The sequence below is a fragment of the Budorcas taxicolor genome, chromosome 20 (assembly GCF_023091745.1).
Source record: "Budorcas taxicolor isolate Tak-1 chromosome 20, Takin1.1, whole genome shotgun sequence".
In the NCBI taxonomy this organism is placed as follows: Eukaryota; Metazoa; Chordata; class Mammalia; order Artiodactyla; family Bovidae; genus Budorcas; species Budorcas taxicolor.
This window is the reverse complement of record NC_068929.1, coordinates 65,934,110-65,959,890: the sequence shown is the minus strand read 5'-3', so window position 1 is coordinate 65,959,890 and position 25,781 is coordinate 65,934,110. Positions and strand designations below refer to the sequence as shown.

General features: G+C 49.0%; 1 protein-coding gene across 2 annotated transcripts; it reads right to left on the bottom strand.

Annotated features, from left to right (window-relative positions):
- Positions 1–310: 310 nt before the first annotated feature.
- CMBL (carboxymethylenebutenolidase homolog) lies at positions 311–25,061 on the bottom strand. 2 transcript variants are annotated; one of them, XM_052659160.1, is made up of 6 exons: positions 24,845–25,061; positions 12,113–12,346; positions 8,732–8,839; positions 4,981–5,123; positions 1,943–2,034; positions 311–1,068 (listed from the first exon to the last, which is right to left on the bottom strand). In XM_052659160.1, the coding sequence occupies exons 2-6, from the start codon at positions 12,325–12,327 to the stop codon at positions 889–891; spliced, it is 738 nt and encodes a 245-aa protein (XP_052515120.1). In that variant the 5' UTR covers positions 12,328–12,346; positions 24,845–25,061; the 3' UTR covers positions 311–888. The 2 variants fall into 2 exon arrangements, with proteins under 2 accessions (XP_052515120.1, XP_052515121.1); XM_052659161.1 differs by lacking the exon at positions 24,845–25,061 and adding an exon at positions 20,958–21,121.
- Positions 25,062–25,781: the final 720 nt, after the last annotated feature.

The following is a 25,781-nucleotide window of genomic DNA, read 5'->3' as shown; positions in this document are numbered from 1 at the left end:
TTATTAAATGTGTTACCATATTGCTTCTGTTTTATGTTCTGGTTTGGGGGCCACAAGGCATGTGGGAATCTCAGCTCCCCAACCAGGGATTGAACCCACACCCCTCTGCGTGAAGAGGTGAATTCTTAACCTCTGGACCACCAAGGAAATCCCTTAGCTTCGATTTCATTTTAATGAATTTCAGTGTAAACACTGAAGCTTCACCTCTGACACCGCCAGCCTCCTGGTTGAATACAGGAGCAGTTTTTGATGCAGCTCCAACCCCGGGGGCCCAAAAACAGCATGTTTGAAAAACCATGAGACAGCCAGATGGCAACTCTCATCCACTGTTTATTAGATTTTAGAAAAAGCCACAGATTCAAAAACCCAAAAAATCAAGTTTATAAGCTTTATATAATTAGTTCAGTGGAACCCTACTTTAATCTCAATATGTATATGATCATGACAAATTCATTCCTGTAAAGACAGAGATAGAAGTACAATGACGGTGGGCTTTTGCTCTACCTGAGTTTACATTTCATGCTTTTCATGCTTTCGCTAATTTAGTTGTTCTAGAGAATGTGCTCAATTCAAGCCAGGAAGGCCATACCTGAGTCGTCACGTGTTCCTTGGGGACCTCTAGGATTTTTTGCTAATAGTTAGAATATTACTCTATCGCCCAAATTCTTCAGGTATTGACCTGTTGTTAAAAATCTTATTTTGGGCATATGTTAAAGATGAAAGTATTTCATACATTAACTTTTCCTTCTGAATTTGTGTTTCAAATGACACAATGAATTTCAGGATTCCTTGATTTATTTTCTGTAAAGTGAAAGTAAAATGATCTAAACATGTCAAAGCACATTTCTGAATGAGAGCTACTTGTAGAAAGTTTGCCCTTGCCCGTGGCTACACATACTTGTTCAGCCACTCGAGTAAGTTCCTCCTCGCCTCGTCAATGTACGGCTTGTCTTCAGGTGAACAGTCTTCTCTCTTGCGATGCACAAAGCCATGTGTCTGCCCAGAAAACGTTTTAATTTGATATTCCACTTTGCACTGCTCTTTCAGCTTCTGAGTCAGCAAAGAAACCTGGTTGGAAAAAGATGACATGAAGATAGGATATTACCCCTCCAGCAATATGTTCCAGTCTCCACTCCTTCCCTGAATGCTCATCACAGAGCTTTAATGCCTGTGCTTTAAGTGCCAGAGCTAGAATGAAGCTTTCACTTTTAATTTTATAACTGACACCATCCTAACCTCTTGCAAAGGAGAGAATTCAGAGCAGTATGTTGATAAAAATGATACATCCATTATTTTGAAGTTATATTAATATATTCACATATTACTCAAAATATACTTCAATCTATTTGACCACACAATATTCAGTGGATTCAATCTGTACTTCAGTAGATTCAAATATAAGTTGTTTGAAATGTATATTCAACATTAATATAATGCATTGGTTGTAATATGATGTATTGTATTTGGATGGCATCACCAATTGGCATCACCAATTCAATAGATATAACTTGGGCAAAGTCCAGGAGATGGTGATGGACAGGGAGGCCTGGCGTGCTGCAGTCCATGGGGTCCCAAAGAGTCAGACACGACTTGCTGACTGAACAACAACAAGGGTTATGAATAACTACAGTAATTTCCAAACAACTGCTTTGAACCACAGTTCCCTTCTGCCTTTTCCTTATCAACATACTGGATTTAACAAAACCATGTCTTCAAGGACAGAGAACTTATGGTAATTGGTGGGTTACACACGGGGCACAGGGAGGCAGGGCCTGCTTACCAGGAGCCTCCATGCCAGCTCTCTCTCTCTCTACAATCCCCCCCAAAAGAAAACCCACTTTTAAAATTTCAATGTTGAAAACTATCTGGAGCAACACACAAATCCTTTGGGATATCTTCCCCGAAATGTCAAGTCATCCTCTTAAACAAGATGCCAGCTTACCTGCTCGAGAGGAATCACAGCATCATTTTCAGCAAAGATGAACAGCGTGGGATTCTTCAGACCGTACACGTCTTCAGCGTCTTTGATGATGCCTGGAGAAGGGGCAGACACGGGGGTGTGAATCCCGTACACGAGCCACAGAAAATGACGCGAGCTTGATTTTCCAAAGGAAGACATGTGCTTTGGGGGTTTTCTCTCTCTTCTTTTTCAGCAGTTCCACAGAAGTGGCCTGGCCCATACAAATGGGCTCAAAGAGAAGGCTGCTGAGTCACCTCTCCCTTCTCTCCACCTCACTCACCAGGAATCAGGCCATTAAATGATGGCTGTAGACCTTGCCGGCTGCCTGGCTGGTAAAGATGCAGCGGAGCAGCCTGAAAAATGCTCCCTCCCGGGCTGTGCCTTCATTTACCAAGAACTGATAACTTTCTAACCTGGACCATCTGACCAGGGCTGTTCTGGAAGTTTCTCACAGTCTACTCAAGCCCCGAGGTTCTGACTTCAGTGTTCGACAGGGTATTTGTGCTCAAATAAGACCAAGCATATGAAGTCCCCGGGGACAGCGCAGGGTCCTAGCGGGTCACTTATAATAATTGGCTTTTATCCTTCTAAAGGTGGCTTTAGAAATTTAGAGATCATTTAGTCAAAATCCTCATGGATTCAGACAACTGTGGGTGTGCTCAGTCCTATAGGAAAATGTGTAAAAGTTTTGCCATCTATTGATATTTTGAAATAAGAGAAGTTCTAAGTCAAAGTCGCTCAGTCATGTCCGACTTTGCAACCCCATGAACTATACAGTCCATGGAATTCTCCAGGCCAGAATACTGGAGTAGGTAGCCTTTCTCTTCTTCAGGGGCTCTTCCTGACCCAGGGATCAAACCAGGGCCTCACACATTGCAGGTGGATTCTTTATCAGCTGAGCTATCAGGGAAACTCAAGAGGAGCTTTAAGAAAAGATTATTTTGGCACCTATTAAATGCGATATGGATGTTTTATTCAATGAGAATTTTCAGCGGGGGAGGGAGACCAGACTCAACCCCACTGTAAGGACAAGAGGGATTTACTGACAATAAAGCAGAGTGAGGACTGGTGGATGGAAAGTCACAAAGGGACCAAGCAGAAAGGAGATGCTGGCCAGATAGCATCTGACAAAGCCTTCGCTGGAGACAGGGCTTCTCTGGTGGCATAGACGGTAAAGAATCTGCCTGCAGTGCCGGAGACCCGGGTCCGATCCCTGGGTCGGGAAGATCCCCTGGAGAAGGGAAAGGCTACCCACTCCAGTATTCTGGCCTGAGAATCCCATGGGCTGAGGTACAATCCACGGAGAGTCCTTGGGGTCACAAAGAGTCGGACAGGACTGAGCAACTAACACTTTCTCCTTGCTGGAGGCAGGCCAGGGTGACAAGACATCGAGGGTGGGACATGAGGAGTTTGATCACGTATCGAGGGTGGAGGACTCTTGCCAAGGACAGAGCCCAAGGTCAGGACCTAGGCAAACAGAGGACTCACAGAGGAGCCTAACTCAAGGGTGGTCATGGGGAATCCTGATTAGGGAGGGAGGAGATAAAATTTCCCCATTTTCTGTAGCAAAGTTAGGTAACCCGGAGAGCCTCCCTTTAGCTGCAATTCTTCTCTAGAAGAGCCATGGAAAAGAGGGCCATGCTTTCTGCACTATCCTGTTAAGGCCAGGTTGGGTGGCTGGACCGCCGTTTGAGACCCCAGGGCTCTAAGACCAGCTAGGCTCCGCAGTCGGCACTTCGCAGCAGCGACCACGAGAGGGCGTCGGCGAGCAGTCCACGCCGGAGCGCCTGGGTGGCCAGCCCCATTGCGCACAGCAGCAACTAGCTACTTACTAACACCTTTGTGTAAGTTAACAGGTAAAGGGCTTTTTATTTGCTAAAAGCAAGTGAAAATACCACAGTAAGTAATCATTAAGCTAAATAAGAATCTCTAGCATATCTTTGGAATATACGACTATGAAAAAAAGCCAAAATCAAACGTTTCACATCCTAACTTAATGTTTCTGTACATAGATGTTGAAGCTGAAATTCCAATACTTTGGCCACCTGATGCGAACAGCTGGCTCATGTGAAAAGACCCTGATGCTGGGAAAGATTGAGGGCAGGAGGAGAAGGGGATGACAGAGGATGAGATGGTTGGATGGCATCACCGACTCGATGGACATGGGTTTGGGTGGACTCCGGGAGGTGGTGATGGACAGGGAGGCCTGGCATGCTGCGGTTCATGGGGTCACAAAGAGTCAGGACTGAGAGACTGAACTGACTGACACAGATAACAACGTTCTTATGTCACTGCTGTGATACCTTTGGTCTATCTGGATGAAATGTTTATGCTGCTATTTACATTTTAGAGTGGGTTTTCCCTTTCTTCATGTGCGTGTGTTCAGCTGCTCAGCCGTGTCCAGCTGTTTGTGACACCATGGACTAAAGAGTCCGCCAGACTCCTCTGTCCATGGGGACTCTCCAGGCAGGAATACTGGAGCAGGCTGCCATTCCCTCCTCCAGGGGATCTTCCCAAGCCAGGGGTCAAACTGCATCTCCTCCATCTCCTGTACTGGCAGGCGGATTCTTTACCACTAGTGCCACCTGGGAAACCTCTGTGTGTGTGTGTGTGTGTGTGTGTGTGTGTGTGTGTGTGTGCACACATGTATGAGTAGTTGAGAATTCATATCTTAGAAAAAAAATCTTTCCAAAGCTGTGGCTAACAACATTGTTTGATATTAACCTTATCGTGGAAAGAAACATTCTCCCCTCCATCCTAGGTGAAAAATTGAGCCCGTGGGTTAGAGGGTTTTCCCAAAGGCACGCTGCCGGGCCCTCGTTTCCTCTGGTCAGCTAGAACACACATCCGCCTATAGCTTCAGATTCTTAAAACCGTTTCCTGAAGATCAGCACAACATCTCTACACAACTGGGTTTTGTGTTACATCCGAGACTCTCAGCTGGGGAAGCGGCTTGCAGCCATTGTCCCTCAACACCCGCTCCGGCTTTCACTGTGTAAAAACACACAAGGCAGATTTACCATAGACGGACACCCCTGCCCTGAGCTCTGGGTATTTCAACATCAGATGATGGACAGCAATTCCACCCCAGCAGAATCCCACGACGCCGATTCTCTTGGCCTGACACTGTTGCTTCAGATACTTCAAGACTGCATCGAACTCTCTAAGAAACAGAAAGGAAAGTCATTCAAGGGGAATAGCCGGGTGGTTCAGTGGTTACGACTCAGCACCTCCACTGCCAGGGCTCGGGTTCAATCCCCGGTCAGGGAACTAAGATCCAGCAAGTTGCACAGCACAACCCCCGACCCCTCCCCACCAAAAAAAAAAAAAAAAATCGTGTGGCCCCTTGAAAGCAAGCCGGGCAGCAAGTGCCAATGGTTACAGGGCTTTGTCAGCAGCTGTTCTGGGAAGCTCTGAGATTCCTACCTTCAGAGCCCTGCCCTCCTGCCCAGCTGATGAGTAACCAGTGCCCTATCCCCCGGGAAGTCTCCCTGCCAAGCCCAGCCTCTTCCAACCACCCAACAGGGCGGCACAAACAGGACAAGTTTGAGCAACAGTCTCCCACAGCCTTGGAATCAAAGCCAACGACTGCAGCTCAGCTCGAGGGCCTGATCCAAGTCCTGCCCCAGAAAGCACCTCCAGCTCCTCTCTCTCCTCCCCAGGAGGGCCCAGCCGAAACCAGGAGGCAGCTCCCCAGCCCTGTCTGACTGGGCACCTTCGTGCTCCCTGCCCAACACTTTAACTCTGCCTTGCCTCTTTCCTCTGGTACCCAGGAGCCCAGCGGTGTTGGGAAAGCCACAAGGACAAGGCAAGCCCGAGGGGACCCGGGACAGCGGCCCTCCTCTTGCAAATGGCTCTTTTGCAAACTGGTCATTTGGAACTCATACAACTTTTTTTTTTAGACACAAGATGCCAAAATGGAGGTAGGGCTGCAAGCCCTGCCCAGAAAGTTCTGCTTGTTCTGATAAGAAAGAAATGCTGTCTGTTTGCAATTAAGGATAAAAAAGAGAGAACGGGAGAGAGAAAACAATTCTCTTGCACTTTTTTTCTCCTTTAATCATAAGATATCTTGGAACATATTTAAACATTTGTATCATACCATTCTGGGTGCAAGTAGTTTTCACAATGTTAGAAGGGCAGTAACTGAGTAATTCTGCAAAATGAATGGAATAAGCCACTGTTGGTGTCATTTTGGTTTTTCTCAAATGCTCTGATCTTAAGAATAAGTGCCTTAATTGGAGGGGACAAGAAGGAAGAGGGCATTTCTGTAAAAATTCTTTAACCGACTCGAGTGACCCTATCTTTGCTTTTGTTGCTGCGAATATTCCCCACTTTCCCAGGAACACCAGGATTTAGCTTTAGACGAATCTCTCCTCCCCATGCTTGGTCCATATACCTTGGGGGCCTTGGTTCCAGGAGGGTAATATGTGACTCAGGCCTGGCCAGTCAGAGTATAAGTGATCTCTGGTCACAATAAATGGTTCAAGGATGGACTTGTGACCCAATCATAACCATCAGGACAAAATGGGAATTTTGCTGGGTTGCTAGGAAGTCAACAGGAGGCTGGAGCTGCTGCAGCCATCTTGTCATCCCGAGGCAAACGCTGCCCGAGAATGGAGCCAGCATCAGACAAGGGTGTGGAGGTCGAATCCTGGGGATACCTTCTGAGCTACGGATCAACCTCTGCTCAGAGCCAGAAACTACCTCTTTTCAGTTCTGTCAGCCAACAAATCCCACGACTGCTTAAGCAGTAAGTTCAAGATGGCTTCTCTTTCAAACAAAAGACTTGACCAGGCACGAGGACTTCGGTCTACTTTCCAAATTAGTGCTTGCGTTTTATGTCTCATTTTGATTGAAAAGGTGCAGTTCTCCTTATCCCCTGTGGAGGGTTCCCTCTGGGCTGCTCTGATGCCGGCCAGAAAGGACCACCCAGATCTGAACTCACGAACGGGAGGCAGCCCCGTGGGGCTCTTCCTCAAAATGTCCTAACTAGCCTCTCCAGCCCACCCCCACACGCAAAGCTGAATTTCATAGTCACATCCCAGGCTCTTGGGTTTTCTTGTGTTTCGACTTCTAATTTACTCTTAACTCTTTGCTTATTTTGTTTTCCTTCGGCTTGCAGCTTGAACCCCCGGGAGGGAGGCCTGGAAATGGATAAATGTGTGGGAGCTTGGGTCCCCAGTGATCTCGGGGTCCACCCTGGGGAAGGGAGAAAGCAGGATGGGGACAGAAAGTGGGCGGTGGCACAGTCTCTACAAAAGCCTCCCCTGGCTCCTCGGGGAGCTTGGAGCTGGGGTGACCTCTGAGGGTCCCCCAGCTTGGGGCAAGGAGCCGGGGCTCCGTAGCCCTGCAGTGAGATCTCCCGGGATGGGACGCAAGACAAGGTGCTTCACACCCCAGAGGCAATTCCAAAGGGAGCCGCTGGCCCTGGTCTCCCCCGCAGTGAGACCCTGAGGCTGTTACTCTTGCTGATACGCCCCGGCAAGAGGGGAGCTCCCAGGGCAGCCTGCAGCATCTCCCTAGCCTGACGGACTGTGCAGGGACCCGAGGGAGACCCTGGCCTGAGCCATAGAGCGTCGCGGCTGCTCCGCACAGGCACCCAGAGAGAGGGTGTCCAGAACCCCAGTGAGCGCAGGGAGTGAGGCCGAGGAGCTGCAGCGGATGGCGGATAGGCTGGGGAGGTATCTTCTGACTCTGAGCAAAGGCTGATCCACAGCTCAGAAGGTATCCCCGGGATGCCCATCTCCACACCTTTGTCTGATGCCAGCTCTATTCGGGCCCCTGGGGGCTGGGGGCAGGGGTCAGCGTGGGGTCCCCCAGGTCGGGGGACAGAGGGGCCCACAGCCCAGGGTCAGCTCTAGAGGAGCGGAGAGTCCAGGGACCAGGTGGCCACCGGCAGGGAGCCTTGTTATTGCAATTGCCCCAGCCTGGGCTTGGGGGCAACTTATCAAACACGAGGCTCACATGCATGGCAGAACAAAGTCCAATGATGGGAGACGAGGCCTAGGGGTTGGTGGAGTCGTTTGCCAGGGACTCAGGTCTCTAACTCAGGAGAAGCTTGGCCCTGGAGAACATCCCGCCTCTTCCCCAGTCTCCATCCTTCACCCTCCAGACAGAGAAGGGATCCGAGTGGCAGCTGAGCACTCTGGTCCTTGCTTCTGGACTGGCTGGAGCCAATTCAATGAAAGGCTGCAATCTGGGGGATTTCATGCCCCCCCCCTTTTCTTCCCACTGCTCCCTGGACCCTGGCAAGACAGCAGCCCTGGTCTGGCAGGTCTGGTCTAAAGACCCGCAGTTTCCCCAGGGAGGTGGGGAGGCTCGCTGGGGGAGAACAGCACTCAAGGCTTCGTTTCCAATCCGCTGAGCAGAAACGGGCCTGAGGTTTTCTCGAGTCTCTCTTCTCTGCCTGTTGTTTCAAGCGGTTCTGCAGCCCGAGGAAGAGGAAGGCATGTTGATCTATAGCCCCCGAGGGCCCAAGGGAGAGGGGACCCCAGGGACTTCAAGAAAGCTCCCTCGGCATCCGTGCTATGAAGAATTTCCCAGAAGGCAAAGCAAGTGAGCTTGCTGGCGGCAGGGTGCCTGTGCAGTTCTACCCCTCCACCGCATAGACCTTGTCTTCCTGCCTCTGGAAGGACTCGGTGAGCAGTAGCCTCTAAGGTCCTATGTGATGGAGAAGCCAGACCCACCCCTCCCTCCAGCCTCTTGCTTCCTGGGTCCCTGGGGGCTCCACCAAGACCGCCATGCCAGCTGGTGACACACTCGTAAACTTACTTATCAATCTTTCTGGCATTTCTGGTCTTCAACCACTCCGGGAAGGTGGACCAGTCCCCCGAGGGGTGCCATGGCTCCTGCCCGACAAAGAAGTCCGGAACAATGGTTCTGCAAAATAGGAGAGCCACCCGTCTTAGTGTCCGAGCTGCTGGGGCTCCGGCTCTGTTTACCTTCCTTACGAAACCTACCGTGCTGGAGGTTCTGGACCACGGGAAAAGAAAAAGCAGTGGCCACCGGGCGGACGGTGATCACGGCCAACGGGCCAGCTGGCCCCAGGCCAGAGCATCTTGGATTTCACAACCCAAGGTGCACGGCCGCCAGCAGTTCAGAGCCCAACCCCTCCGAAACGCCTGCCTCAGCACAATGCCCGCGAGGTGTGACACCTGGAACAAAGGTTCTGGGTGGCACCTACCCCTGGGGAGCCACACCTCTCAGCAGGCCTTTTGAGATAGCCTCGGGCCAGCGGGCACACCTCTGAGTGGTCCAGTCACCATGACCAAGCAATTTCTCAGCCTCCGCCCAAGAGGCCAACGGGGCACAATCTCCTGCCTGGAGGGTCTGGTCTTGGGCAGGCTCTAAAAGGGCTGAGGAGCAGACAAGATGGCTTGTGGGGTCCACGTCAGCCCCTTCCACAAGCATCAGCCCAGGGACTGGGCAACGTGGCTCCAGCCAGAGACCCAATCCCTAAAGTAAAGGTCACGGCCATGGACAGAGGAACACAGCTCCTCCTCTTGCAGAGGTGGGGGGTGGTGGTAGGAGGAAGAACACTGAAATCGGGTCAGGAGAATCTAAGTTCAGGTCCCAGGACTGCCCCGTTCTGCCCTGAAACCTTATGTTGTCACGAAGTCATGTCCAACTTTTTGCCTTTTGGCGACCCCATGGACTGTAGCCCGCCAGGCTCCTCTGTTCATGGGACTCCCCAGGCAAGAATACTGGAGTGGGCTGCCATTTCCTTCTCCAGGGGACCTTCCCAACCCAGGGATCGAACCCTCATCTCCTACATCGGCAGGTGGACTCTTTACCACTGAGCCACCAGGGACACCCCCCTGGAACCTTAACAAGTCACTTAATCACTTTCAGCCTCTTTTTCTTGATCTGACAGAGATGGCGCCAAGCACCACCCAACCTCAGAAGACTATTCGGAAGTGAAAATAGACAAGTATGAAGGGACTTTGTAAGTCACAGGCATCTTTACCCAATTTTTATGTTCCATCTCCAGCTAATGGACCCACCTGAACCAGTCCATCCTAAAGGAAATCAGTCCTGAATACTCATTGGAAGGACTGATGCTGAAGCTGAAACTCCAATGCTTTGGTCACCTGATGCAAATAACTGACTCAGTGGAAAAGAAGACCTTGATGCTGGGAAAGACTGAGGGCAGGAGGAGAAGGGGACGACAGAGGATGAGATGATTGGATGGCATCACCAACTCGATGGACATGAGTTTGAGCACGCTCCAGGAGTTGGTGCTGGACAGGGAGGCTGGCATGCTGCTGTCCATGGGGTCGCAGAATCAGACACGACTGAGCGACTGCACTGAACGGAACTGAAACAATAAAAGCCTCCATCCTATCCAGCCTCCTGGTCACAGCAGGTGACCTAGGGCCCCCGAGACCTCTGCCTTCATGCCCCAGTTTCCTGACCAGCAAAATGAGAACTGCGACAGCCCCACCTCGGCAGAGTTGTTGGGAGGATGAAGGAGAATCGCCCAGGACCCACCCTAGCCCACAGTCTGGCCGAGCCAGAAGGCAACCAGGATTGGCTGTTGTTTTTATACTGGGGTAGCCCCTGGAGAGTTAAGCTGCCTCATCTTCAAGAGGCTTCCCTGGTGGCTCAGCTGGTAAGGAATCCGCCTGCAATGCAGGAGATCTGGGTTCCATCCCTGGGTTGGGAAGATCCCCTGGAGGAAGGCATCGCAACCCACTCCAGTGCTCTTGCCTGGACAGAGGAGCACAGAAGGTTACAGTTCATGGGGTCGCAAAGAGTCAGACACGACCGAGTGACTAAGCACACATCTTCAAAAAGAAACCTGAGGGCACGAAAACGGGAAAAGTCAAATGAAGACCCTCTCTCCGGTCAACAGGAAATCCACATCACACATCAGTGGGCGTGCACCTTTTAAATGGGTTCTCCTGGTAGGAGAACGAGGCAGGCGCTCCCTTTGCTTTGCAGCTCCTCTTTTTGAGAAAAGGGAATCGAGCGCACCACACTCGGGGCTTGCTGGGCGTTATGCTTAGCGAAGCTGAACAGAGGAAGGGTCCCTCCCCTCTCTCCTCCAAGCTTTATTGAAAAGAAAGTGAAAGTCGCTCAGTCGTGTCCGACTCTTTGCAACCCCATGGACTATAAAGTCCATGGAATTCTCCAGGCCAGAATATGGTGTGGGTAGCCTTTCCCTTCTCCAGGGGATCTTCCCAACCCAGGGATCGAACCCAGGTCTCCCACATTGCAGGCAGATTCTTTACCAGCTGAGCCACCAGGGAAGCCCAAGAATACTCTAGTGGGGAGCCTATCCCTTCTCCAGCGGATCTTCCCAACCCAGGAACTGAACCAGGGTCTCCTACATTGCAGGCAGATTCTTTGCCAATTGAGCTATCAGGGAAGCTTTACTGAAGCTACTACCAACACCAGGGTGGTGAGGAGCAAACAGATGACCGCATTCACCAAAGGTGGTCATGCCCACGCAACGTGACCAAGAGATGACCTTCGGGAGGTGAGGGAGGTCCCACTCTGACATGATAGTTTGTGTTTAGACCAGGATAACCATGGGCGCCCTGTGTGTGAAAGCTGACCCCAGGTGGAGATGCTTCAGGATCCAAGTAATGGGTCCATTTCAGAGTTGCCGACTTCTGTCCCAGCTGTCCTGCACTAGTGTCTGTGTGGGGCCCCACATGGGGAAATAACTCTCTCAGCACTCGGCAGGTCTACACGGCCAGCCAACCAAAGGATCTGAAGGCAAGAGATTGAGTTGGGAGCAGTTGGCTTCCATTGGATATTGGCTATCATATGACATTCTCCATTTTAAGGGTTTCCCTGGTGGCTCAGACAGTAAAGCAGGAGACCCGGGTTCGATCCCTGGATCGGAAAGATCCCCTTGGAGAAGGAAATGGCAACCCACTCCAGTACTCTTGCCTGGAAAATTCCATGGATTGGAGGAGCCTGGTAGGCTACAGTCCATGGGGTCAGAAAGAGTCGGACACGACTGAGTGACTTCACTTCCTTTTTTCTTTTCAGTGAGATAAGAAAATAGATAATGTATGTCACAACACAGTCAGAGTTTTTTGGTTTTGTTTCCTTTGAAGGAAACAAAATACAGAAATTTACGAAAATTTAAGCCAAAAAAAAAAACAACACACACACACACACACAGAATTTCATACGTACGTGTATCCATTTCCTGCAATCATGTCAGCCATATATCTGGTGTTGGGCAACTGCCAGCCAAATATATCCTGAATGACAACCACAGCTTTGCCAGCGTCCACGGGGGATTTGGTGAGATAAGCCTTGATGTGCTCCACTTGAACTTCATGCCCCAGCCCTCCATACTCTATTCTGTGGCCAATGTCACACGGACAAGGATAAGCTTCGTTAGCCATTGGAGATACTCAGCTCGGGCTACAGAGAGAAAACAGGCATTATACTCTGAGTGGTGCAAAGCCAAAGCTTACAAACAATAAGTAAACTAAAATTGAGAGCACAGGGAAAATTAATTTTATCTATGATGTTGTTTAGTTGCTCAGTTGTGTCTGACTCTTTGCCACCCCATGGACTACAGCCTGCCAGGCTCCTCTGTTCGTGGCATTCTCCAGGCAAGAATTCCGGAGTGGGTTGCCATTTCCTTCTCCAGGGGACCTTACTGACCCAGGGATCGAACCCACATCTCCTGCACTGGCAGGGAGATTCTTTACCACTGAGCCACTGGGGAAGTGTATTCAGGCAAGAAGTCAATGATCACTTCCAGTTCTGAGTAATAAGATGAAGGCTGATCAGAATCCACTACCATTACAAACATGAGAAGTACAAGAGTATGTGCAGGCATGCTCAGTCATGTTCGACTCTACAACCCGACCCCATGAACTGCAGCACACCAGGCTCCTCTGTCCATAGGAAAGATTTCCCAGGCAAGAATACTGGGGCAGGTACCCAGCCCCTACTCCAAAGGATCTTCCTGATCCGGAGACTGAACCCGCACCTCCAGCATTGGCAGACAGATTCCTTACCGCTGAGCCACTAGGGAAGCCCCTGTGACATTCCAGGCAAGGTAAAATAATAGAGAAATAAATTAAACCACTATTGCCAGAGGCTAGGAGTGGAAGAAGACTGGCTGCAAAAGGACAGGGAGCTTACTGGGGTGATGGACATGCTCTGTACCTTGGTTTTGGTGGTGGCTACCTAGTTCGATACTTCAGCATCAAGCAAACTGTTCACTTAAAAGGAGTGAATATATCATACTTCAGTGAAAGTTCCTGTTTAAAAAATGGCAGATTAACAGGAGAGAGAGCATACATGTTATTAATATTTTTAATGAGTACACAGGGGCTTTGCAGAAAAGAAGTGAAAGCCCAAGAAGCAGACACGTGGCTTATATACCATTTTAACAAAGGGTGATAAATTGTGGAGATGTGACCAGGAAAGACATGGGGAATTGATAAAAAGAGAAGGATCTTTGAGCCCAGTTTGTTAATGCAGACTCGTCTCAGTGACAGCTCTTCATCTCTGGTGATAACAGTTGCTCCTCTCATTGTGGGGGAGTGGGGGAGGGGGTAGTTATGGCCTAATTTTAGGCAGAAAAGTAGAAAGTGGGAGTGAAAAACAACTCTTTTTTCATCTGCTGTTTCTCAGTTGCCTTCAGCTCAAAATAATCAATATGCCCAAGTGCCATATTTGAGGATAGCATTCTCTGATGCTCTTCAAGTGTATGTAATTGACAAAAGGAAAGAACAGAAATAAGCTAAGAATCCAATTCATGCAGTGAGAGAAGGGACTTCCCTGGTAGTCCAGTGGTTAGGACTCCAAGCTTCTACTGCAGGGGCCCTGGGTTCAATCCATGGTCAGGGAACTAAGATCCTTTAAAGCTCAGCTTAAATTAAAAAAAAAAAAAAGTGAGGGGAAAAACAGAATAAACCCCAAAGAAGAAAATAATGAGATGAAAATAAACAATGAAGAAAACAGAAAATGATTAAAATCTGAGTTTTTTTGAAGAGTTATAAAATAGGTATATCTCCAGGAAACTGGATCAGTAAAAAGGACAGAATGATAAAGACACATAGCAACAACATAATCGCACAAGGAATGAAAAAATTACATATGTTTCCTTTTAAAACTCATAGATAGTAAGTAGGAACAACTTCATGCTATTAAATTTGGAAACAGAAAAAAAAACTGACAAATACACAGAATACGAGAGAGGGAAACATTCCTAACTTCAGAAATCAATGGAAAAGAAAAAATAAAGGAAGAGGCAGCAGGAGATTAAGAGATTAAAGAGAAAGAAAACCAAATGCACTGTGTGAATCTTGACTACATCCTGGTTCCAAATTATGAACAGTTATAGCGTTTCCCTGGTAACTCTGGTAAAGAATCCACCTGCCCATGCAGAAGACATGGGTTCAATCCCCGATCCAGGATGACCCCACATGGCTCGGTGCAACTAAGCCCGTGCGTCACAACAGAGCCTGTGCTCCAGAGCCGGGGAGCACCAACTACTGAGCCCGTGCACCTCAACTTCTGAAGCCCGCGTCGCCTAGGCTTGTGCTCCATGCAAGGGAAGCCACTGCAATGAGAAGCCTGCACATCATCACAAAGAGTAGCCGCCACTCTCCACAGCTAGAGAAAAGCCTGAGCAGCAACGAAGACCCAGCAAAAATAAATAAAATAAAGAAAAAATAAATACATAAGTAAAAAAATAAAAATATAAATAAATGAAATAAATAAAATGATTTTTAAAAGAACAGCTATAAGAGACATTTGGGGAATAATCGAGGAAATGGATATGGATGATAGTTGATATTATGAATTAATATTAAATTTCTATGGTGTGATAGTAGGAGTATATCAAGGCTATATATTGTCACCCTGCTTATTTAACTTACATGCAGAATACATCATGAGAAATGCTGGACTGGAAGAAACACAAGCTGGAACCAAGATTGCCAGGAGAAATATCAATAACCTCAGATATGCAGATGACACCACCCTTATGGCAGAAAGGGAAGAGGAACTAAAAAGCCTCTTGATGAGAGTGAAAGTGGAGAGTGGAAAAGTTGGCCTAAAGCTCAACATTCAGAAAACGAAGATCATGGCATCTGGTCCCATCACTTCATGAGAAATAGATGGGGAAACAGTGGAAACAGTGTCAGACTTTATGTTTTTGGGCTCCAAAATCACTGAAGATGGTGACTGCAGCCATGAAATTAAAAGATGCTTACTCCCTGGAAGAAAAGTTATGACCAACCTAGATAGTATATTCAAAAGCAGAGACATTACTTTGCCGACTAAGGTCCGTCTAGTCAAGGCTATGGTTTTTCCTGTAGTCATGTATGGATGTGAGAGTTGGACTGTGAAGAAGGCTGAGCACCGAAGAATTGATGCTTTTGAACTGTGGTGTTGGAGCAGACTCTTGAGAGTCCCTTGGACTGCAAGGAGATCCAACCAGTCCATTCTGAAGGAGATCAGCCCTGGGAGTTCTTTGGAAGAAATGATGCTAAAGCTGAAACTCCAGTACTTTGGCCACCTCATGCGAAGAGTTGACTCATTGGAAAAGACTCTGATGCTGGGAGGGATTGGGGGCAGGAGGAGAAGGGGACGACAGAGGATGAGATGACTGGATGGCATCACTGACTCGATGGATGTGAATCTGAGTAAACTCCAGGAGTTGGTGATGGACAGGGATGCCTGGTCTGCTGCGATTCATGGGGTCGCAAAGAGTCGGACACGACTGAGCAACTGAACTGGACTGAACTGAACTGATACTTATGCAGGAGAACATTCTTAGTTTTAGAAGATGTACGTTCAAGTGGGCATGAAGTATCAACATCTTAAGTTTACCCTCAAATCATTCATCAAACAGACATGCAAGACACACATATAGACACGTAAAGCAGTTATGGCAAACTGCAAACACTTACTGAACCTAGGTGATCGGTACACAAGTTTGGCTTGCTTTCAGTGTGTATGTGGGTGTGGGTGTGTGTGTGTGTTCGCCCGTGCTGGGTCTCCATTGCCACACGGGCTTTCCTTTACTTGCAGTGTGCGGACTTCTCACTGCACGGCTTCTCTTGTGGACCACAGGCTCCAGGACATGTGGGCTTCAGGAATCATCGCACGTGGGCTCGGCAGTTGTGGCTTCTGGGCTCTATAGCACAGACCCAACAGTTGTGCCACACGGGCTTAGTTGCTCCGTGGTACGTGGGATGTCTCCAAATCGCGGATCAAACCTGTCTCCTGCGTCGGCCAGTGGATTCTTTACCACTGAGCCACCCAGGACGTCCCCTTTCTTTCAGTTTGTGAAGAACAACAAGGAAGAGTGTAACTGGAACAGAAAGATCAGGGAGGGCGGTGGGGGATATTCCACTTCCCAGGATCCTCCAATAGCTCCCATCTCATATGGAGGAAAAGCCAAATTATTTCTGCAAGAGGGGCAATGGAGAAAAGAGGGAGAAAAGTCAGGGGCTGAGTAGATTTTTCAAGTGCAGCCAATTGGTTTTGTTGACAGATGGCATGGGTAGGGTACTTGACAGAAAAGAGTCAGGGGTGACTAGGTCTTTTGCTTGAGCAACTGGGAAAGGACAGAAGGTCTCAACGAGAAGGGGAGGGTGAGACAGAGCAGGTTTGAGACCAGGACTTCAGTCTGGGGTGTGAGAGTTTGAAATGGCTCTGAGACGCCCTGAGTGGGACAGTTGGATGACAACACACGAGCTCAGGGCCAGGGGCCAAGCTGAAGATATGCATTTGAGAGTGATCAGCACACACAGTCGAACCTCATGACCTGCAGATTCTATATTCATGAACTTGCCTACTTGCTACATTTACTCGGAAGGCCAAAATCAATACTTGCAGGGCTTTTGCATCATCTGCAAGTCGGTGTAGAGGTGCGAAAAATCTGAGCCACCGAGACGCGCATGCCCAGCCAAGGCTGAACAAGGCTGTGCTCTCACTTCCTGTTTCAGCTCGCATGCTGTGAACAAGTGTCCTTCTCGCGGTCTATTTAGAGCCACGTCTTTTGTAATTCTGTCTTTTGCTGGTGGTTTCATGGGAAGTGCTGAAGTGCTGTCTACTGTTCTAAGTGCAAGAAGGTGCCGATGTAACCAAGTCTAAAAAACACTTATGAGAAAACTGAGGGGACTTCCTTGGTGGTCCAGTGGCTAAGACTCCGAAGTCGCAATGCAGGAGGCCTGGGTTCAATCCCTTGATCAGGAAACTGGATCCCACATGCTGCAACTAAGAGTTTGCATGCTGCAGCTAAGACCCGGCAAAGCCAAATAAGTAAATACATACTTGAAAAAGATTGGAGAAAATTGACGGACTGGGTATTTGGTGATATTGAGAATCATTTTAATGGGGGGGGGGGCAGCGGTGAGGGAAGGGAAAGAGGAATAGTATTATATCAGCAATAGTTTTGGTTTTAATGAGTCCTATCTTTTATAGCAACATGCTAACACACATACTAATAAATGACCAGAAGTCTGGGGCTCTCCCAGTAGGCCATGAAGGTGGCAGAGAGTGTCCAAGTTCTGACTGTGCTGGAAGTGAGGGGTTCAGGAGTGTCTGTTGTACTAGTCTCTGGACTTTCACACACCCTTTAGATGTTCCACAACAAAAAGCTTTCAAACTCTCATTAAAATTTTAAACACTGTAAGAGAAAAGATTCCAAAAAAAAAAAAGTGAGGAAAACAAGATACAGACTAAATGAAGTTACTCTTTTCAAAGTAGAGGCTGTTGGATCCAGATAAAATACATGAGGAATTGTTAGAAATTAACAAGTTGTAAGAAAAAGACAACTCCAATAGAATATGCTCCAAAGATATGAATAGGCAATTCACAACAGGATATACCTGAATGGTCTGTAAACATATATGAAAATATACTTAACCTCAATGGTATTTAAGGAAATTATACTAAGAACAAGACAACATAACCATTTTACCTCTTGCAGATCAGCAATAAGTCTTTCAGCACCAAGAGATGATGCCCATGTAGGGAGGAGGAAGGGAGTAAAAACTGCTACACACTCTGGGAAGCAGGTCAGCAAAGCAACAATGAACGCACCCTGCAGCCCAGAAATCCCCCACTGGGTGTATTCCTTGGAGAAATTCATGCATATGTGTGTATGTGCTCACCACGCACACCCGCAGAGAATGTGGAAGACTGTTCTTGCCATCAAGATGTAGCAACGACTTCAAGCAACCTATGCAAGCAACCTAAGGACCATCAGGAGGAGAATGGGATATACTGTCATTTACTCACTGTCATGGGTTAAATCATGTTCCCCTCCAAAGATACTGTTCAAGTCTGAACGCACAGAACCTATGAAAGTGGCCTTATTTGGAAATAAGGTCTTTGCGGAGGTAACCAGGTTAAGAAGAGGAACTAAAGAACCTCTTGATGAAGGTGAAAGAGGAGAGTGGAAAAGCTGACTTAAAACTCAACATTCAAAAAATCAAGATCATGGCATCTGGTCCCATCACTTCATGGCAAATAGATGAGGAAAAATGGAAACAGTGACAGACTTTATTTTCTTGGGCTCCAAAATCACTGCAGATGGCGACTGCAACCATGAAATTAAAAGACGCTTGCTCCTTGGAACAAAAGCTATGACCAACTTAGCGTATTAAAAAGCAGAGACATTACTTTGCCAACAAAGGTCCATATAGTCAAAGCTATGGTGTTTCCAGTAGTCATGTACGGAGATGAGAGCTGGACCATAAAGAAGGCTGAGCACCAGAGAAGTGATGCTTTAGAATTGTGGTGCTGGAGAAGACTCCTGAGAGTCCCTTGGACAGCAAGGAAGTCAATTCTAAAGGAAATCAACCCTGAATATGCATTGGAAGGACTGATACTGAAGCTGAAGCTCCAATACTTTGGCCACCTGATGGGAAGAGTCAACTCATTGGAAAAGACCCTGATGCTGGGAAAGATTGACGGCAGGAAGAGAAAGGGACAACAGGAGATGAGATGGTTGGATGGCATCACCGACTCAATGGACATGAGTTTGAGCCAACTCCAGGAGATAGTGAAGGACAGGGAAGCCTGGCATGTTGCAGTCCATGGGGTCATAAAATGTCAGACACGACTGAGAGACCGAACAACAACATCCTGGAGGAGGGTGAGTGTTAATATAATTAATGACTGGTGTCCTTAGAAGAGAAATGAATTTGGGTACAGATACAGTCACGGGACAACACAGGCAGAGGCTGGAGTGAGGCGTCTACACGCCAAGGATGCCAAAGACCGCAGCCACCACCAGAAGCCAGGAGAGAGACAAGGAAAAACTCTCCTTTACAGGTGTCAGGAAGAGCATGGCCCTGCCAATGTCTTCATTTCAGATTTCTGGCCTCCGGACAATGAGAAAGTAAGCTTCTGTTGTCTTAAATCACCCAGTTTGTGGTGATTTGTTACAGCAGCTGCAGGAAGCTAATCCATTCTTATAAACGACACTGCAAGTTCAGTGAACAAACTCCATACATATGTGCCAAAATGTTCAATCTCGAAATCTCATGTTTTATAAAAAGACAATGGCTTTTTGATGCTAAATAAACACTAAGACCTCCAAATAATAATACTCCATTAACAAATACACTGTAGGAAAAGTGTAACACATGGGAATAAAACACACCACACATTACACAGTGGTTATTGGCAGGAGGTAAGGGACGGAGACTGTTGGTTTTAACTGTATTTGCTACATCTTATTTCCTTAAAAAGCTTTGATTTGGGGCTTCCCTGGCGGCTCAGGGGTGACCAATCTGCCTGAAAATGCAGGAGACACAGGTTCAATCCTTGATCCAGGAAGATCCCACATGCAGCAGAGCAACAAAGCCCATGCACCAGAACAACCAAGCCTGTGCTGGAGAGCCCACGGCCTGCAACCTCTGAGCCCACGGCCTGCAACTTCTGAGCCCACGGACTGCAACCTCTGAGCCCACGGACTGCAACCGCTGAGCCCACGGACTGCAACCTCTGAGCCCACGGACTGCAACCTCTGAGCCCACGGACTGCAACCTCTGAGCCCAGGGACTGCAACCTCTGAGCCCAGGGACTGCAACTTCTGAGCCCACGGACTGCAACCTCTGAGCCCAGGGACTGCAACTTCTGAGCCCAGGGACTGCAACTTCTGAGCCCACGGACTGCAACCTCTGAGCCCAGGGACTGCAACTTCTGAGCCCACGGACTGCAACCTCTGAGCCCACGGACTGCAACTTCTGAGCCCACGGACTGCAACTTCTGAGCCCACGGACTGCAACTACTGAAACCTGAGCACTCTCGAGCCTGCGCTCCGCAACAAGGAGCCATCACAGTGAGAAGCCCTCCCAGTGCAACTGGAGAGTAGCCCGCACTCACGGCACCTAGAGAAAATCCTGTGCAGCAACGAAGACCCAGCACAGCCAAAATCAAATAAATAAATAAAATTGTTGTTGTTTTTTTTAAGTTTTGGTTTCAAGTACATAGGACAAAATATTCCTCTCTTCAATCGGTGTCATATAACTATAGGTGGCTGTTACATGCTATCCTGTACTTTCTACCAGACTCTAAATGTTCATAACTAGCAATAAATACATTTTAAGGAAAGAGAAATTAAGAGTTAGTCATCTGACGACCTCCCTGGTGGCTCAGTAGGAAAGAATCGACCTGCCAATGCAGGAGACTCGGGTTTGATCCCTGGGTCGAGAAGATCCCCTGGAGAAAGGAACGACAGCCCACGCCGGTATTCTTGCCTGGGAAATCCCACGGACAGAGCTGGCAAGTTACAGTCCACAGGGCTGCAAAGAGTCGGGCTAAAAACAACAAGACTGCCTGCTAAGCAGAGCTCTGGAAACCAGAAAAAATACAAACAGAGTGGGCCACTGGATCATAGAAAAATCTGACTGTATCTTTCACGGCTTTGCTTCCGTAAACAACATGATAGAACGATGATTAGTAAGAGAAGTCAGAGCAATCAATAGCAGTGAATTTCATGTGCCACTGCACACGATTTCTTGAAAAGCAATTCCTCCGGCTAATTTCTTACCTGGACGGTCCAATGAGGAGGCAAGACAGCAGAAAAGCAGCAACCTCGAATCAGAATCTTTTTCCTTGACTTTCCACTGCTATCCACTTTCTGAAGGGAATGTTTACAGCCAAGAGAGCCACTCTCTGGGCTGATCCCAAAAGGTCTCTCTCCCGCAGAAAGGGCTGGTGGCCAGGGCAGGCTTGGCCATGCCACACACGAAGGCTGGACTCCTGCCAGAGCCTTCACGTGGCACAGCAGCCCAGCCCAGCCTGTGTGCCCCAGCCCAAGGCCACAGCGGGCAGGGCAGACAGTTTCTCTGTGGGCAAGAGCCTTGGGAAACGTGCCCTTGACGCTCGACTGACTGTACTAGACATAAATTCTCTGCACAGACACTTTAGGATTTGGGCCCTTCCCTCACCCTACCCCCCAAGTACACACTTGTTACATATAACTTTCAGGAAACAAAGGAAAACTATTATGACTCCTGAAGAGTTATCAAAATGACTTCATGTTAAGGCTTGTGTATTATTCGTGTAATAAGAGGAAATAAAGCAGATGTTGTAACTGGGCCTAAGGGGAAAAGGAAAGGGCACAGATGTCTACCCAGGAGAGTGATCTTGAGATGAACTGTACGTGGAGACCAAACAGATTTTTCCATCATAGGGGAGGAAGCCAATTAGTTTATCACCAGTCAGGACAGAATTTACAAACCTATCAGCAACCCCCGACGTTCACAGAGCTGCAGAAGAGCTCAAATACAGTGAACAGGCCTGGAACCACACAGCTCAGAGGATGTGCTATAGTCAACGGGTACTTTCCCACTGAAACAGAGTTCCTTCAATGACATGACAAGGTCATGGTGAGTGATAAGGTTTCCTCCTGTAAGGTGATCAGACTGTGGGCTGACACCTATGGTGAGGGCCTCATAAAATGTACTGAGAAGGGCTTTTCTGGATCATGGCAGGTGGGCTAAGCCACATGTGCCAGCCACGCCGAGATCAGACCTGTGGTCTTCACCACGGATGCCTCCAGAAGTCAGAGTCCTCTGTATGACACCAGGGGTGGCCAGGACAGACCCCAGCAGGGGAGACCTCGAGGGGCACAATTTTTTTGGCAAGGCCACCCATAATGCTGCAGTGAAGCCCGCAATCCACCCACCACATCCACGCAAGATCCCACACAACTGTGAATGACTGCAAGAGCCACCTTCTACAGACCAGTTTTCTCATCCCTCGACAAAGATGCTCTCCTTGATCTGACTCCAGTCAGGACCCTCTGAACTCTCTTCTCAGCCAGGCTCTGACTTTGGGCTTCGTGCAGTGTTAGTAAGACTCCGGGCTAAGTCGGTTCAGCCCCCACTCTCCATATCTGACGCGGTTCCTCCTCCTCCACCACCCCCCAGGGGATGTCTGCTCACCCTGGCTCATTTTCTGCAAGAATCCTGTTACATCAGCTTAAGCCGGAATCCCCTTATTTTCAGCCACTGACCCCTACTCTGCTCCCTGGCTAGAAATTCCCACTTTTCCTGACATTTGGAGTTAAAGCCCCTTGCCTCTCTCCTACTGCAAAATCCTGCTGGACTGGTCCCTACAGCTATCACAATGGTCCTGAATAACTCTACCTTACTGTTTTTCAACAAGCATCACGAATGATTAATTTTTTCTTTAACACCCTCCAGTCCTCCTTCACACAGCAAATGTCTCCACCAAATTACAAGTCTAGACCCACAGAGGGAGAAGGCAATGGCAACCCACTCCAGTACTCTTGCCATGGACTGAGTCCCATGGACGGAGGAGAATCCCATGGGCGGAGGAGCCTGGTGGGCTGCAGTCCATGGGGTGGCAAAGAGTCAGACACGACTGAGCAACTGCACTTTCACCTTTCACTTTCATGCATTGGAGGAGGAAATGGCAACCTGCTCCAGTGTTCTTCCCTGGAGAATCCCAGGGACGGAGGAGCCTGGTGGGCTGCCGTCTATGGGGTCGCACAGAGTCAGACATGACTGACTCGACAGCAGCAGCAGCAGACCCACGGAGATCCCTGGGGCGTGTTCCATCTGCAGAGTCCAAGGGGCTGCTGTGTCCTCCCTCTTCCCCTAAGATGCACCTTCCGGAGGCATCCTTTTACTCCATACGAATGTGTGCCTCTTGACTTCTTCTTTTGAAGCAATGATAACACCTGCCTAGTTCCCTCTTTAATGAATAAAACAGAATCTTTAGCACATGCTCATGTTTGTATTAGAGTCATGATTTTGCCTTTCGCAGAAAAGTACCCTTTAACTGTGTAACTGAACACTCTCCTTTTCTCACTGGAGGGCAGAAGGCGAGAGAAATGGGTGGTAAAGCTGGTCTCTGCTTTCATCCTCCCAAGGATTGAAATAACTCAGGAGTCACACTTCCCAAGCATGAAGATTCTCTAACAGAGACAGAGAAGCAGATCTCAATGAGTGAAGCAAATGGGCATCGAGGGAAATGCAACTAGCAAAGAAGTCAAGGAATAAAGTGCCAGCAGCCTCGGAGATTTAGAGATGGAGATCCCTGCAAAGACATTGAAAGCAACACTGAGGAATGTTACAGGACCGTGAAGGTGGCTGCCGGGAAAGGCTGGGGGGCTTCCTTTAAGGGTCAACATTGGAATTTGCAGGGCAATCGATCTTCAGTCTCATCCCTTAGAGATGGTCCTGTGAACGTCAACTCCTCCAGTTATTTTTGTTTTTCAGTAATCATGGCTTTCCCTGGTGGCTCAAACAGTAAAGAATCAGCCAGGAATGCAGAAGACCCGAGTTCGATCCCTGGGTCTGGAAGATCCCTGGAGAAGGGAATGGCAACCCACTCCTGTATTCTTGCCTGGAGAATCCCTTGGACAGAGGAGACCGGTGGGCTACACGGATACCACCTTGCGACTGACAAGCACACAGTCTGGGCTGTGTTTTCCAGAGAGCACACAGTCATGAGAACATTAATTAGAAAACAAGATGGGATGAGGCTAGATTGGCCTGTGAACTTGGCAACCAGACACCTGCCTTTGGCCTTTTCTTGGACTGTGGCGAGGCCCAGATGGCATTCCCACTGATACCCACAAGGCTCACTTCTGACCACCTTACTTTAAATGGGTTTTGAAAACAACAGGTGGCATTCCCATCAGCAAGTGGCCCTAAATCACAGGGCCCAGTGTCAGCAAGGCCTGGGCCTTCCCGACACACGTGGCCCAGCGGGAACTGTACAGTCTCTGCTGGCAGGACCCAGCCAGCACCCAGGATGCCACGCTCCTAGACCAGCCCCAGTCTCTCTTAACAGCGCACTAAGTCGCTTCGTGTCCAACTCTGCAGCCCCATAGACTGTAGCCCGCCAGACTCCTCTCTGTCCATGGGATTTCCGAGGCAAGAATACTGGAGTGGGCTGTCACTCCCTTCTCCATCACGTGTTAATAAATGCTTCAAAGTGTGGAGAACCGACTGGACCCGGGTATGCTCATTCCCACCCCCCACCCCCACCCCCACCCCCCGCACACTTTTACATTAATAGGAAGAACTTTACAACCAAAATGTTCAACCGTAGGAACTCAGTCACGAAGAGTAGCATGCAGGAAAGGATTGTGACATGGTGTTTCACGGGAAAAATAAAAAAAAGATTGCAAATTTATGCAGAGTATGAGTTCAACTTTCTTTTCAAAATGTATAGTGAAAGTGTAGTACAGGAAAACACTCCAAAGCAGGATGGCGGGGCGGCGGTCCTGCAAGGGACAATGTCCTGCTTTGCTGAAAGAAGGTGTCGGGAGTGAACTGGATAGGTTCATTCCCTGTGCACGTATGCCAAAGACCTCCTTTGCCCCCTGCGCGCGCACGCACGCAAGTCAGAACAGCGCCGACCTGCAGCGCAGTCCTCGGGCCAGCAAAGCACACTTACCTCCTCCAGCCGCCTGAAGACCGCTGTCCACCCCGCGAGGAGGAGGGGACTGGACAGGAGAGGGCAGCGCCGCAGCCCTGCGGGACCCAGGGGAGCCGGTCGGGGACCCGCCGAAAGGGGAGGCGCCTTCGGCCGAGACGGAAGTGGACGCGGTGACGAAGCGCGGCGGGATCCCGGTGGGCCAGTGGCCGTCCAGGATTCCAGCCTCCGCGAAGGCCGGAGTCGGAGGGCGGGGAGGGGCGGGGAGGCCCGGAGGGAGGAGAGAGGGAGGAGGGACGGAAGAAGGACGCGGGAGGGACGGGGGAGGGAGGAGGGATGGGGGAAGGAGGGAGGTCGACCAGGAGGGTAAAGACCGCGAGCCCCTGAAATTTACATGTGTGCCTGGTTCTGGAGGCCTGTGACCCCTTTGTTGTTTAGTGGCTAAGTCATATCTGACTCTTTGCGACCCCGTAGACTGTGCAGCTCGCCAGATCTCCCTGCCCCTCACTATCCCCCTGCTGCTGCTGCTGCTAAGTCACTTAAGTCGTGGCCGACTCTGTTGGACCCCATAGACGGCAGCCCACCAGGCTCCTCTGTCCCTGGGATTCTCCAGGCAAGAATACTGGAGTGGGTTGCCATTTCCTTCTCCACACTAGCCCCCTGAGTTTGCCCAAGCTCGCCTCCATTGGATGGGTGATGCCCTCCAACCATCTCATCCTCTGTGGTTGTCCCTCTTTGCCTGTGGCTTCTTTGCTATAAATCTAAATTAGGCTCTTTTAAAAAGTAGGTGGCTAGGTATTCATACCTGACCTCCCGCCCTCTGCCTTTTCAGGTCACCTGAGACTGTCATAACCAAGGCAACTGGCCACAGAGTAAGGTTGAGAAAGAAAACGGGAAGGAATGAGGGTAAAATAAGTGGCAGAGCGAAAAGGAACAGCAGTTTTTTTGACACCATAAG